This window comes from Etheostoma cragini, chromosome 13 (genome assembly GCF_013103735.1).
Source record: "Etheostoma cragini isolate CJK2018 chromosome 13, CSU_Ecrag_1.0, whole genome shotgun sequence".
NCBI lineage: Eukaryota > Metazoa > Chordata > Actinopteri > Perciformes > Percidae > Etheostoma > Etheostoma cragini.
Window position 1 is genome coordinate 3,039,971 of NC_048419.1, and position 13,250 is coordinate 3,053,220.

The window sequence follows — 13,250 nt, forward strand, 5'->3', positions numbered from 1 at the left end:
CCCCCCCCCCCCCCCCCCCCCAACTTCCATCACCTGCTCAGGGAGGAATCCGTGATGGGTTTCCGTGGGAAATACCAGACAGGCATCAGACTGCTGAACGGCCAAACATTTCATACCTCCCATTCTGTCTCCAGGTTCTGACGTGATACCACCATGTGTACAGTCACACAGGAAGTGAAGGTGTGCAGTGCACAGTGACAGTGGGACCTACTGGTCCGGGAAACAATGACTGAGTACCAAAGTGCTTTCATGGTAAGAATAGAGGACAGCTGGCGACATCATCACCTGCTGTCTGTGCTTGCATTGAACATAACTGCTCTATGGCTGAGTAGGCATCCATGTGCTAACCTGTTCAATATTTAGTTGATTACACAGAAAAGTGTGTCGCATGTGACAATCAAAACAAAGTTTAATGACACATATACACACACACACACCGATGGCTACAAATGCGGGGATCATTTACAAAGCACATCCTAAAGCACTGTAAAAGCCTGTACACATCTGCCGTTTGGTCTGGTAAGTATCTTTTATTGACCTTTATTTTACCAGGAATAATCCCATTGAGGTTCAGAATCTCTTTTACAAGAGAGTCCTGACCAAGACAGCAGCACAATTGTTCTATATTTAGAATATACTGTAAAAAACAGACAACATAAACCAGAAGAAGACAGCTTGTAATTTAACATTTAAACACCCTCTCAACATAAGCAGCCCCCAATAACAGCACATGTCCATTCAGTACTCAAATAGTCCTTTATCCTAATTTTAAACGGTGTCATTGTTGGTAGGTAGTCTAATTCAAACTGCTTCTGCGATGTATACCAGGATGAGGGTAAAAAAACTTTAAAGGCACATCTCTCATACAGACTTCTGCTTTGCATGCAGCATGGATGTGGAATGATTTAGCTGTGCGTCTGTTAATTAATTACAAGTGGGTCACTGTGAGCAGAATACTCCATCAATTAGAAAGTCAGCCTGTTGCCCCAAGTAAGGAACCTCCAGACTGCACTGGATTCTGTGGACGTGTGCTCAGCAGGCCCAGCCCTGATAAGCCATGACTACCACTGATTGGCACAACGCCAGGCTAAATCTGCTTAAATGCATCCTTCTAAACACTGAAAGGAAAACCGTGTAAGAGAGCGGGCATTAGTGGTTCAGTCCTATTCCTAAGGATGTTGTACTCAGCTCTGACGGGAACCTTTAGCTTGGTACCAGCGCATCTCTGCAGTTCTTCAGAGCTCATGCAGAGCTGAGCTTTTCTCTGGACGTTACCACGCTAACAATCGCCCCTAAGGAAGCCGCCCACAGATGTGAACACTGATGATGGTGAGTGCTGATGATCCGAGATAAAACTGTACAGTCGCTCAGTTCTGCATGAGCGATCCTAGGCATGGGGAAGGGTAGGCAGAGGGGAGGGGGTGGGGGTGTAAGTGGGGGATTCATTACACCGAGCACTGGCTGGACAGAGGCCGTTCAAAAACACATATAAAGATTTGCTCTGAATGTGTGTTGGAAAGCTCATAAAACCATAAGATCATTGTTCAGCTCAAACCAGATCGGGCCAGAATATTTAATAAATGGCTGTGAGGGAGCTCCGAGTTCAACTTTGGGGTGGAGTGCGGTGAGTCTGTTGTGTGTTTCCCCTCTTGCTGCCCACCCACGAAAAGCACACACATATTCTGAGGCCTCCTGCGCACGCCATAAACTTAACCCCGGCCGACTAAATGGCTTTTGTTTGCGTGTTTTCTGCTGTTGTTTTTTTATTTTCCTCAATAAATTATTTGTTGGCTCTTGGCTTTTGTATGCTGAATATTTTAGGAACCGCACATCTGTGGCTCTTTGTATTCTTTGGTTCAAGAGTATAACTTTGAGATGTGGCCTTGTTTTCTATATGTGAGCAAGACAAGGTGTAGGCTGCAACCAATCAAGAACCTAGTCAAGCCCCTGAAGAACAAGGAACAACTGTGTCTTAGCAACGGTTGCGGTTTTCTCAGAGTCATTCTACGTGGTTTTAACCTTCCTGTTCTCCTTGGGTCCAATTTGACCCCTTATTAAAGTTTCCATATCAGAAAATTGGGTTTGCATCACCTAAATTCCCCCAAAATAACATGGATGGTTTCACTTAAAGCTGTCCACATGTAACTACTTTCATTGAATTTTGGGTCTTTTATTCAATTTTAAAGGATTTTATAGAAATGTTTAAATGGTTTTAAAACAGTATCCTGACTAAACTTTCACAAAAAACAGTCTGGGATGCACTCAACATCCTCTGATCTTGACCAGTCAAAAAAATCCTACTTTCTGCTTTTTACAAACTCAAAAATTAGATACATTTCAAATTAATTTAAAAAAAAGGTTGATGGACCATGAATTCCAAAAATAAGTGTAAAACTCGTGTGAACAAGTTGGTATTAGTGGTTTAAATAACGGTGATAGGGAGAAGAAGGCGTCAAATCGACAAAAACGTGTAAAAAATTATTAAAAGTGTAAAAATATTGACCCTGGAAGACATCAAGGGTTAAGTTTCAATTAATATTCCATAAAGTTATGATTTTCTGTCAAGCAGGTAGGTGCAACCAACTTATTCACTGATATTTTATTTGATATATCAGTATACTTAAAAACATATTTAAACATTAGAGTCTGTTTATAGCAGGTGTTATGTTTGTCATATGTGAAGAGGGAATCTGATAAATTCCTTACAGCAATGTCAGTCAGTAGTCAAGTTGCATTGTGGGCAATGTAAGTGCCAGGTTTTGAAATTTGAGAAAATCTAGGTGATATCTCTGGTTATGTTGCATGATCTTGTTTTAAAAACCGTCTATAATGAGTCCAACAGTGTTATGGTGTGACAGCAATGAAAAAAATCAGTGGAGCACGTCACTAATCTAAGACAAAATGGAGCTTTACATTAGGGTACATGAGATGGAATTCAATTTTATAATTAGTCCTGCTTGGTTTTTATCTTTACATAGATTCCATATGAAAATTCACAGAGGACAACAAAGGAATGTGGCCAATTTACTGTCAATTTACAGCATGTAGTTGTTGTTGTTTAAGCTAGAAATTTATCTTTATCCGTTGAAATATCTCTAACTGCCATTAGCGGCTTACGCTTTTGTCGTTTCTCTTGGCAACTTTCCACACAGCAAGGGTAGTTTTAAGTCTTGGAAAATCCCATACACAGTAATAATGCTCTGTGATTATTATGGCTCTGATAGCTCTGATAATGGCCATTGTATAAATACAGTATATTAATCTGACTTCGGAAGTGAAGCAGTCTTTTGAAAGGAAACGGCGGAGTAGATAACATGGTCATTTTGGGAATGACTCTGCTCTATTACAGGATATGATGATAAACTGACAATTTAGTTTCATTACAATCGTAATGGCAAACAATCCAGGAAATCCCTGAACACAGATGGGCTTTGGAATATTCACTGGCTCATCCTCTGTTTCTATGTAATTTCTTCACCTTCAACAATTTCCACTATTCAGGTCAACACAGTATTTGAAAGTACATTTAAAATACTATGCTCCTCTAAGCGCTGCTGCTTGATAGACAGTCTTGTTGATGTCATTGGTTCACTCCATGAAGGTTTTGTAGCTAAAAATTATAGGACAGTCCCAACTTAATGCGTAAGTCTCTGATCAGCTTTAAGGCTTCGACTTGGCCATTTTGAGTGACCTGTCACAATCATGACAAATGCCTGACAAACCACTGTGTCATGATGAAATCCACCCAAATCGTTTTCTCCTCTTTCGCCTATGTTGCTTTCCATGACACAGAAACCATGCAGAGCCACATGTCATGCAAAGCCCCCTCTATTGAAGCTCAGACAGGGGCCAGCAACCACGTTACAAACTCGTCGCCTATGTCTGGCATCCTGAGAAATATCTGAGGCACTTACTTACCCCGAGTATGCCCTCACACACATGTGGCAACAGTGCTGAGCGCGCGGAGCTTCTCCTCTAGCGTGACTCACAACAAAGGCTAAAAAGCATAGACGATCCGGGCACTTGCGATCTTTTCTGACAGAATCAAGCAATTCCATGAATCCCCCTAGATATCAACCATTTCAACTCTCTCTAAGTATTTATTCCTGTGACATCCAACCTTTTGAACAAACACAGTTCTCCACATAGAGTGAGTATTTTAGTAGATGCAGAGCAAGAGCACTCAGCTGGAGGTCTTCATGACCATCTTGTTGTCTGGACATTTTCATTATTTGACCTAAAAGCCAGTGGTGGAAGCGATCAATACCATTCAGATCAATGGATTACTCTCTGCCAAAAGATATTTGGGCAAGCTCTAAAACAGCATCAGTGCTATCAATTCCAGTCCAGTCTCAACGTATTTACCACTAAGTAGCCCGGAAGGGGTAGCCCGGACACCATATGGCCAGACGGTCTGGTTCCAATCTGCCGACTCTTTCTGCCCAGTCAGCTGAATGGACACTGTACTTCTGTGGTGCTGGTGGGCTTTCTACAGCTCAGCTTTTGATGATAGCTACAATACAGCATTTGGAATTAGCACGAAAAATATAACTTGTGCGTCTGTCTACTCTCAGTTACTAGATCAAAAATAGGAAAATAAAGATCCCAGTTGAGAAATAGTCCATCAAATCAAACCCAGTAAAATTGAGAATTTCCGCACGGATTGATTAAACAAGATATAGATAAGTTAGTTTATAAGTGCTATTTTGTTGCCTTCAACTGAGCCAATTGTAGTTCTGTCCTTCTGTTTCCAGTCTTTGTGCTAAGCTAAGCTAACCAGTTTCTGGCTGTAGATTCATTTCTAACAGACTGTGCAATAAATAAATAGATAAAACAACTTTGAAAAGGCATTGGAGAAAATTCTGGTTGATAACGATGATAAGCGTTGGGCACATTTACCTAATAACACAACTGCCAGAGTCTGGGTTTTCGGCTTGGATGTTGGGCATGCCCACTTCCTATTGTAAGTGTTTAAGTTGCCTGTGTTGTGTGGAAGTGTGTTCCCCCATCAAAAAGTGTTTGCCTCTTGTTAAAATTAAAATAATAGTGCACCCATCCATAGTTCTGGTTAACCGTAAGGCTGGTTCAGGTTTGTGTAGGGGGAAACACATATCAACGGGAGAAAAGTGAACTTGATTTATCCTCTGAAAAGCTAAAGATTTCTTTCAGCTTCAGTCAGTATGCTCTTGAAACAGCAGTATCCGCAAAGAAATTTTATTGCGATAAATATCAATATGGATCAAAATGGAAAAATATATCATAATCACTTTTTTTGCCAAGTCACCAAGCCCTAGTCTTTGTTCCAAAAATAAAGTATTCCTTCAATAGAAGTCAATATATCCTTTGATCAAATAGAAAAACTTCCAGAGCTCTTAAGAGTAATGTCTCCTGACTTGTCACAACTAGTCAAAGTGACATTTAAATTCCATTAGGGTTGGAAATATTCAAGAATCAGACTCCAGAGCAGGCTGAGGCCATGGCTGCAAACTCATTCAACCATAAAGATCCTCCCAGTCCGTCTTTACCTAGACATTCATTTATGCAGATGATGCTGAGCTTCAACCTCATTGTACCTCCATAGAGAGTGCCTCATTGAACTGGTGAAGCAAAAAGCCAACATAGGAAACGGCAACACACACACACACACACACACACACACACAATCACTAATAACTAACTTGGATGAGCACCAAGAGTTTTCTAAGCGCTCTCTGCAGACTGTCCTGCCAAGTATGGAGCTAATGAGCCCCTCTTTTAAGAGATGAAGACTGAGATCAATCTTAATTTAGTCCTTTTCAATTAGAAGCGATGGATTAGACTTGATGGTCCTCCCTGAGCCACTGTACATTCGTTGCATGCTGAGTCTGAAAATGCCATGCTCCAAATAAATAATTTCCCCATTTTAGTTATTTTTAATTTGAGAGCATCAAGGTCTAGGTCTCGCTCGCTGACCAAGCCTCATCTATCATGGCTGTGCTGTTTTGAACCCATTTTGTTCTGCATCCCAGAGGATGCCAGTACCTCACATAAGTCCTCTGGCTGACATGTAGTCTGCCTGGATTTAGTACAAATCGTTTGCATGACCTCCTGTCAAACAACCTGCGTTCAAACACGGATACCACTTGCATGTGCCTAAAATTATTTAAGAAACTAGATGTTACATTCTTATCATGTTTATAGCCATGTCTGACAGGTGCATCCCCCCCCACCCCTACCTACCGCCTCCTCAGCAGCGTGTTGCAGGCTTGACATGAACCTGGAAGGGGTGGTGGATGGAGGTGTGGAAACCTCCTAATCACAGGCTGTTGAATTTAAGAAAAAGGAAAAGAGCTTCAAGCTCAACTGTTCTTAATTACTGTAACCGAAGGAGGTCTGGTGGTAATATTAACTAGTGATGTACCAGTGATTTTCGATCATAGGTACAGCTCTCAGATGAGATCTGCTTTTTTGTCATCGCCCTACAAAAACACAAAGTGCACATTTGTGAAATTAGAAACCAAAAACCAAACTATCACGTTCCAAGGTTGATGTCACAGAGCAGAAGACTCTGCCCTCACAACGGCCAAGAGTCCTAATTCGTCAGCTGCATCGACCTACACAGTACATATTTGTATTTATTGTTTGGATTATTTCATGTTAATTTTTAAATATTTTTTAGATATACACTATCAAACAAGAAAATCCAAGCAACACATCTTTTTCTGCTTCCGATTTTGCTTCTTTACTGAGAGGTCGGACATCATGTAGGTGGAGGTGGGCAGCGGGGGTCTCCAGGGTAACACACAGCTGTGTTTGTGTTCACCCCAAAGATCCCCACCCAATATGTTCTTAATATCATGGCCATGGGTCATCAGCCATATTAATTTCATTCATAAAGTGTCAGCCGTCACTCTGTGAGTAGCATACGCTTCAGTCCATCGCACCCCCCCTCTCTCCCTAGCTCTTTTAATCAGTTATTGTTGAAAAGAAGTAAAGAAGCTAGTAAAGAGGAAGAAGAAAAAAAATCCTAAGCTATTTATTTCAAATAATTGCAGATGTATGGATGTACAACATACAACTTCAACATAAGAGGAATACATATATGCCCTCATACCAGATCCAATTTCCGACTAACCTGCCACAAAGATTGTGCAGTCATATTTCCTTTGACCATGTATTACTTTTAAAGTGGTTTTAAATCCTCACATTCTGAAGTCTCCCCATTTTATTTCTTTTAAGTATAAAGTTCTTGTCAACTCCAAGGAAAGTTAAAAGCGTGCCTGCTGTTTCAAAATGCAGCAGCAAAGCTTTTAGCCAGGCATTGGCTACCTTTAGAGTTGATTTTAATATTTTAGTGTAATATTAGGGCTCACTTGGGTCTGGTTCCTGACATTATAAGTCCTTTAAAATCCCCATGTGGCTTGACATCATCAGGACGAGCTGTAATGCTATTTGATTTCCATAGTAGCTGTAGTTGTTATTACTCACATTTAAATGAAAGAAAAGAAACAGAACAAACTGAGGGCGTTGTTTGAGATACTGTACAGCTACTCTATCTGCATTTTAATGCTGGGCCCAATGGTTTGGAATCAACAGTGATCAAACACCTGAGGTTGTGAGATGACTCTGCCTTGCGGCTATTTTTAGGCAGTAATTGCCCTTTTGTTACAGCCTGGTAAACAAAAAATGAATCCGGAGCGATTATCTGCTTATGACTCTCAGCAGGAGCACAGCCTGCAGCTTTTTCCTCTCGGAGTGACAGCGACTCAGCTACATATAGTTCATTGCCTCCAACATGTCAATTAATGAAACCCCCTAATTATTTCACTAAGCTGACAGCATCCCGATGTTTGATCGATGGCGGTCGCTTTTGACCTATTGACGTGGTCGGTTGGTATCCAGAGAACTACTATGGCGCTCCCTCCCTGCAGGGCACTACGTGACCACAGATCGAGATCATTAAACAGGAAATCTCTGTTGTGCTGCCCTAAGCTCAGGCAGCCAGTTCAGAGGCATCTTGGGAGATTATCGTGCTGATCTAAAGTAGCCTAAACATCGAACGTAATGTCTTGTCAAAACAAACAACCACTTTAGTCCTTTCGGGAGGAGAATCATTGCCAAAAACTCATTATCTTACACAGGACGACAATTAACTTCTTTTTCTCATAAATCCCTCTCTTGTCCGAAACCTCCGATTGTAAATCAGTTTATCGACAGACCCTCTTAAGAAACAGTTTTTGGCCAGTGTGTTCCGCCTAGAGGCGACGCCCAGTGGTTATTTCGCATGGTAGTCTTATTGACATTTGAAGCACGCACATGCCAATGCCATTTCTGGAACGTGAGCACGTCAGTGTTTGCCTGTCAATCGCGGCATCTGCTGTAGCTTACTGCGAGGGACAAAAAGAATCAAAATAAATATCATAAAAGCATGAGAATGTGCTGAATGCTTGTCTGTGTCGAGTTAAAATGGGTTTCGGTCTCAGGAGGTGTCTCGCTTGTCACACCCTGCTTGTTTTCTGAACGCCTTCAACTAGCAACAGTGCTGAGCTTTCTTCACAACTCCCCCTTTCTGCTCTGACCTCAGCCAACTCATCAACAGGGGTCCCTTTAATCTCTTAGGAAAACAGGTGGTTATGATTGTTAGTCAGTGCACATATGATGAGGAGGGTTCTGCCTCCATGTGTTTTCTATTTGGAATGCTGCATTTGCAGGTTTGGGAGGGACGCAGCAGATATTTCAGGGTTACGCCTGCAACGCTGTTCAAAACACCACCACCCACTCCTGCTCAGCTGTTTCAGGTCATTCCACAGTATGGGCCATGTGCCACTATCACTTTATCCCACGGAGGGACTGTTGTTGCACATGGCTGTCTGCAGTCATTTAAAAAAAATAAAAATAAAAATTACAAAAGGGTGTGATTTTGTAGAAAATAATACCACATGTCAGTTAGGCAATACCCACAAACACGCCCATGGTAACTGTAGTGTGGTAATTTATTTTCCTGCTAGGCTGAGAGCAACATGACATATATGATAAATGGGTTGCGCCACAAACACCTCTCACTTTAGGGGCGTCTGGAGAGAACAACTCTGACTTGTAACAAACAAATGCTCGGCAGCAAGGGACTGCTTTCTGTTTGTCTGTCCCTGTTTTACTCTGCCATTTACTGTCTCTGCAGTAAAATGTCAGACTGTATGTGACTTGCCCACAGGGGCCGTACATGCCATTCAGAAAGTGCTCCAAACATTTGCTCACAACCTTTGGGTGGGTAGGGAAACATCTGACAACATGCACCTCCTAGGGGAGCCACTATCCACAGTTATCCTGGGGCCCGCCATGCCAAACGGCTAAGCCACACATGCAAAACAATGAGAAGTGCCGACACTCGGCTCTAATATACACAACTGTTTGAAGAGCGTGCAGGGTAACGTCACACGGTGATCACCCCAGTTATGTTGGGGTTAGCGGATGTTCAAAGCCATCTGAGTAATGCATAACTTATCAGCAGACAACACGGGGGGGAAGCTCAACAACAATCTACCAGACAGCTTTCTGCCTTATCTTATCCAGTCAGATAAATAATTGGATTAGGCTGACAGCCATGAGTGAACACAAAGATAAGGTCCAGTCATAAACATGTCAAGTGTCCAGGAAGAGAAATCAATTCCAACACTTGAGCAAGTGTGAAAGCTGATTTTTTTCCAGGTATCAGTGTGAATTTTCACAATTAGACTTTTGTTAAGTCAATAATAAAGTTTTCTGTTGTTGAACTACAAAATTACAAAAAATGCAGCAATAGGGTCTGACATCTATAGATGTGTACAGGTGTTTCTTATAAGACAGCCATGATCTCAAAGGTTAGATTTGCTCGGTACTTATCCACCCGGAGCAACATCCAACTTCCCACATATCTTGGCCACACCCTTGGCAGGAGGGTTCTGGCAGATGTCCTCCTTAAGTGCGTAGCACTTTCTTGGGAATATTTTTAGTGTAATGGCTCAGGTGAAGCCACCAATGGAAAATGTCAATGCATTCCATCACATCAGATTGCAACGTCTGCTGTAAGCATGTGTACTTAAAATAACAATGGCCCTCGTCTTTGGCTCTGCTGACAGATGACTGGCTGATATTTGCACTCTGTGTTCTGCCATGCTGTGTTCAGCCTTTACTTGGAATGGCTGGGATTGCGTGGCCATTAAAATGATAGCTATCAACAACAACAAAAAATGCTGTGAATTAAAAATAACAAGCACATCTCACAGAAAACAACACAGAGTGGGAGCTACAGAACGAGAAGCAAAGCGAAACGACACACTGCTTCCTCTGAATTTCTTACTCGCTTTGTGGAACATCAAATAACATCATTTGGAGCATAGCTTTACCTAAATAAATTTTAATTACAGTCAGTGCCTATTAGTTTCAGCAGTAAGTAGTAATTCACAGCACAGCTTGTGACCAGCTTTTGTCCTGTTTCTAGAGACAGTGGCGATCCTGGCTGGGAGCCAGTCGGCCGAATGGTAAGCCCTGTCCAGGCAAGACAAAAGAAATTCTTAAATCTTCACCAGCTCACTACCCCCCCCCCCCCCCCCCCCCCCCCCCCCCCCCCTATGCTGCAACCATGCCATGTCACACATTTACTCAGGGGAACATCATAAAGAGTACCCACTTTGAAATAAAAAATAAATTAAATAGAAAAATTATAAGCACACAGCTTTAGGTGTGCCAATAGAGCCAGATTGTACAGCAACAGATTTCAAACAAGCTCCGCTGCTTTTCCTGATTTAAAGCCGAGAATAAGCCAACTGACACACGTGAGAGATCACAGGAGGTTCCTACATCTGTACTTCCCTTTGATCAGTGAATCTGTCCTCTTACACCTCGCTGTATCTACCATGTGGAAACAAGAGAAAATCAACACATTTCAGGCTAAAAGGTTGTGGCAAAAATAATAACCAAAGCACAGAGATCACATGCATGAGCAGCAAAAGAGTACCCAGTTTGCAAAGGCAAATGTAACATAAAGTAAAATGTTTAAAAAAAAACAATATTTGTTACACTTAAAATAATACAAAATGTCTACCTAAATGTCAAAGCCAGGCCAAACCAACACTACCCTCTGCCCTAATTATTTTATTATGTATTTTAAACCGTTTCCCTAAATTAAAGCAGGGCTTCAGGCCATTAAATACATGGCTAGGCATGTAGGGTTGTCATGATCAGGGATGTAATGAAGGGTGATTGGCTTCATTTCATCAACCATGTCATTAACAGTAGGGTATTTCATCTATACCTATAACCATCTTGTTTAAAAAAATAATAATAATAATAATATTGCTACAGTAGGCTACATAGCACAGCAACAAGTGGTCCATTGCTTTTCTATAACAAATGTGACAAGGGGGACTAAAACCGGCAGAGTAAAAATATTTGATTCTTAAAATGTTATAATTAATAGGTAAATGATTACACTTTTTTTATTCCACCAAATATCCTCCAAACACGCAACGTTACGCAACTTAATGTTAAAATCCGGGATTTTTTTGTGTTAAAATGAAAATGAACTGACAACGATCCATCGTATCCCATACTAACTATCTGACAGACAGAGGTGGTCTTTTGATAGAGGGCTAATGAAACGAATTGATTTTCCGACGGCTGTTTGTGTATACCAGCTCAGCTCTGGTGCGGTTTGAAAGGGTCCAGCAGCAGCGGGAGGAGGAGGAGGAGGAGGGGGTAGAGGACACTCGCTGGCCTGGCTGGCTGGCTGGCTCCTCCCGCGGACAGCCTGCTTTATTCCACCGCAGGAAAAACCGTTATATCTCACATCACTAGCTACTTTCAACATCTCTGCTATCACCCCGGCTCCAAACCCCCGTTAAATAGTTAACGGCACGGGCTACAAAAGTGTCTTAATACCTATTAAATACACAAAAACAAAGTCTTTCTCGAAACTTGAAACTTTTTTTGAGTGAGGACAAAAGTGGTGCCTTTCACTCCGAACACGCCGCTAATTGAACTGATGTAAGAGCTGAACACTTCGCTCAGTTAGTCCAGCTTTGCATCATTAGCTACATGGCTACATTCACTTTGTCATTTTATCCACAGCAACACCACTCCGAGTTAATGGATTGAGAAACAATATCAGCTTTCTAACCAACGCTCGAGCCGTTACATTTGCCAGTCAGTTTGACAGTAAATTGTATCAAAAATGGCGACTAAATTTTTAATTTCGTTAACCGAACTACTAACTATTTTAGGCTACTTCTCGTTGGAGAGACTGCTCTTGCTGTCAGTCTGGTTTGAGTTTAACGTTAGTTGCGTGCGGATAGGGTTACTTCTGAGGCAGAAGCTAATGTAGTTTATGTCGTACGCTGATGTAAAATCTCGACCAAACACATGGAATAGCACATGACGGCCACTTTCCCCGAAGACAACATGGGAAAATAACAGGCAGTTCGCGTGATTTTTGTACTTACAGTGAGTTGAGAGGAGAGTCAGGAGGCAAGCCAGACGTGTTTTCGCCATCTTGGAGTCGATGCAATGCTCGCTTTGACTGGCCGTACATGCGCAAAGTAGCCTAAAGAGCTTTGGTGTGCATGGAGAGAGGGAGAGAGACATAGAGGGAGAGTGGGATAGGAGGAGGGCGAGAGAGGGAGGAAGGGAGGGAGGAGGTATGTATTATATTAGGTATCCATAGCTACCGAAAGCATCACTCACGCAGACAAGAATTTATAGTTGACACAATGTGGGAGGCTTTTACTACTGTGGCCTTATACTGTAGGTAGGCGGCAGCTGGGAGCTTTAGATAGGAAACCACCAGCTAGTCTGTTATGTGTTGTTAGATGGATTAAAGATGATACACACTTCCTTATAAAATAAAATAAAATTAAAGAAAGGAAAAGTGTCAACAATTATAATAAGCTGTGTTGTAGTGAAAACAGGCATAGATAAAAAGGTATTTGTTCCGTTGTACATCCATTGTGCAGTATGACCGACACATTGTAAGCTCCTAAAGTTAATTGCAGGGATTGTTTGGGGTTCTTGCACATACAATTAGAAATATTAATGTATAATTATAACTCTCGTCATGCACGTTGAACTTCCGGACCATTTGAGTCTGGCAGCTTGTCTCTGCTGTGACCAATTGGATACGGCAGGCTTTCAATACAATATTCACCTATCATTTTTCCACTGACTGTAAATCGTTGCCCTGTCAGGGACTGTAGGCCTGCTCATACGTTGGAACCCAGTGACAGGCACTGGAGCCATGT

At 41.8% G+C, this 13,250-nt stretch overlaps 1 protein-coding gene across 1 annotated transcript in view; it reads right to left on the minus strand.

Moving 5' to 3' along the window:
• Window positions 1-12,674, minus strand: part of jam3b (junctional adhesion molecule 3b) — a 38,315-nt gene extending 25,641 nt beyond the window's left edge. The window contains exon 1 of the mRNA XM_034889680.1: window positions 12,456-12,674. Coding sequence (XP_034745571.1) covers window positions 12,456-12,597 — 142 coding nt within the window. The 5' untranslated portion in view covers window positions 12,598-12,674. The remainder of the gene's footprint in view (window positions 1-12,455) is intronic.
• Between the last annotated feature and the right edge of the window lie 576 nt (window positions 12,675-13,250).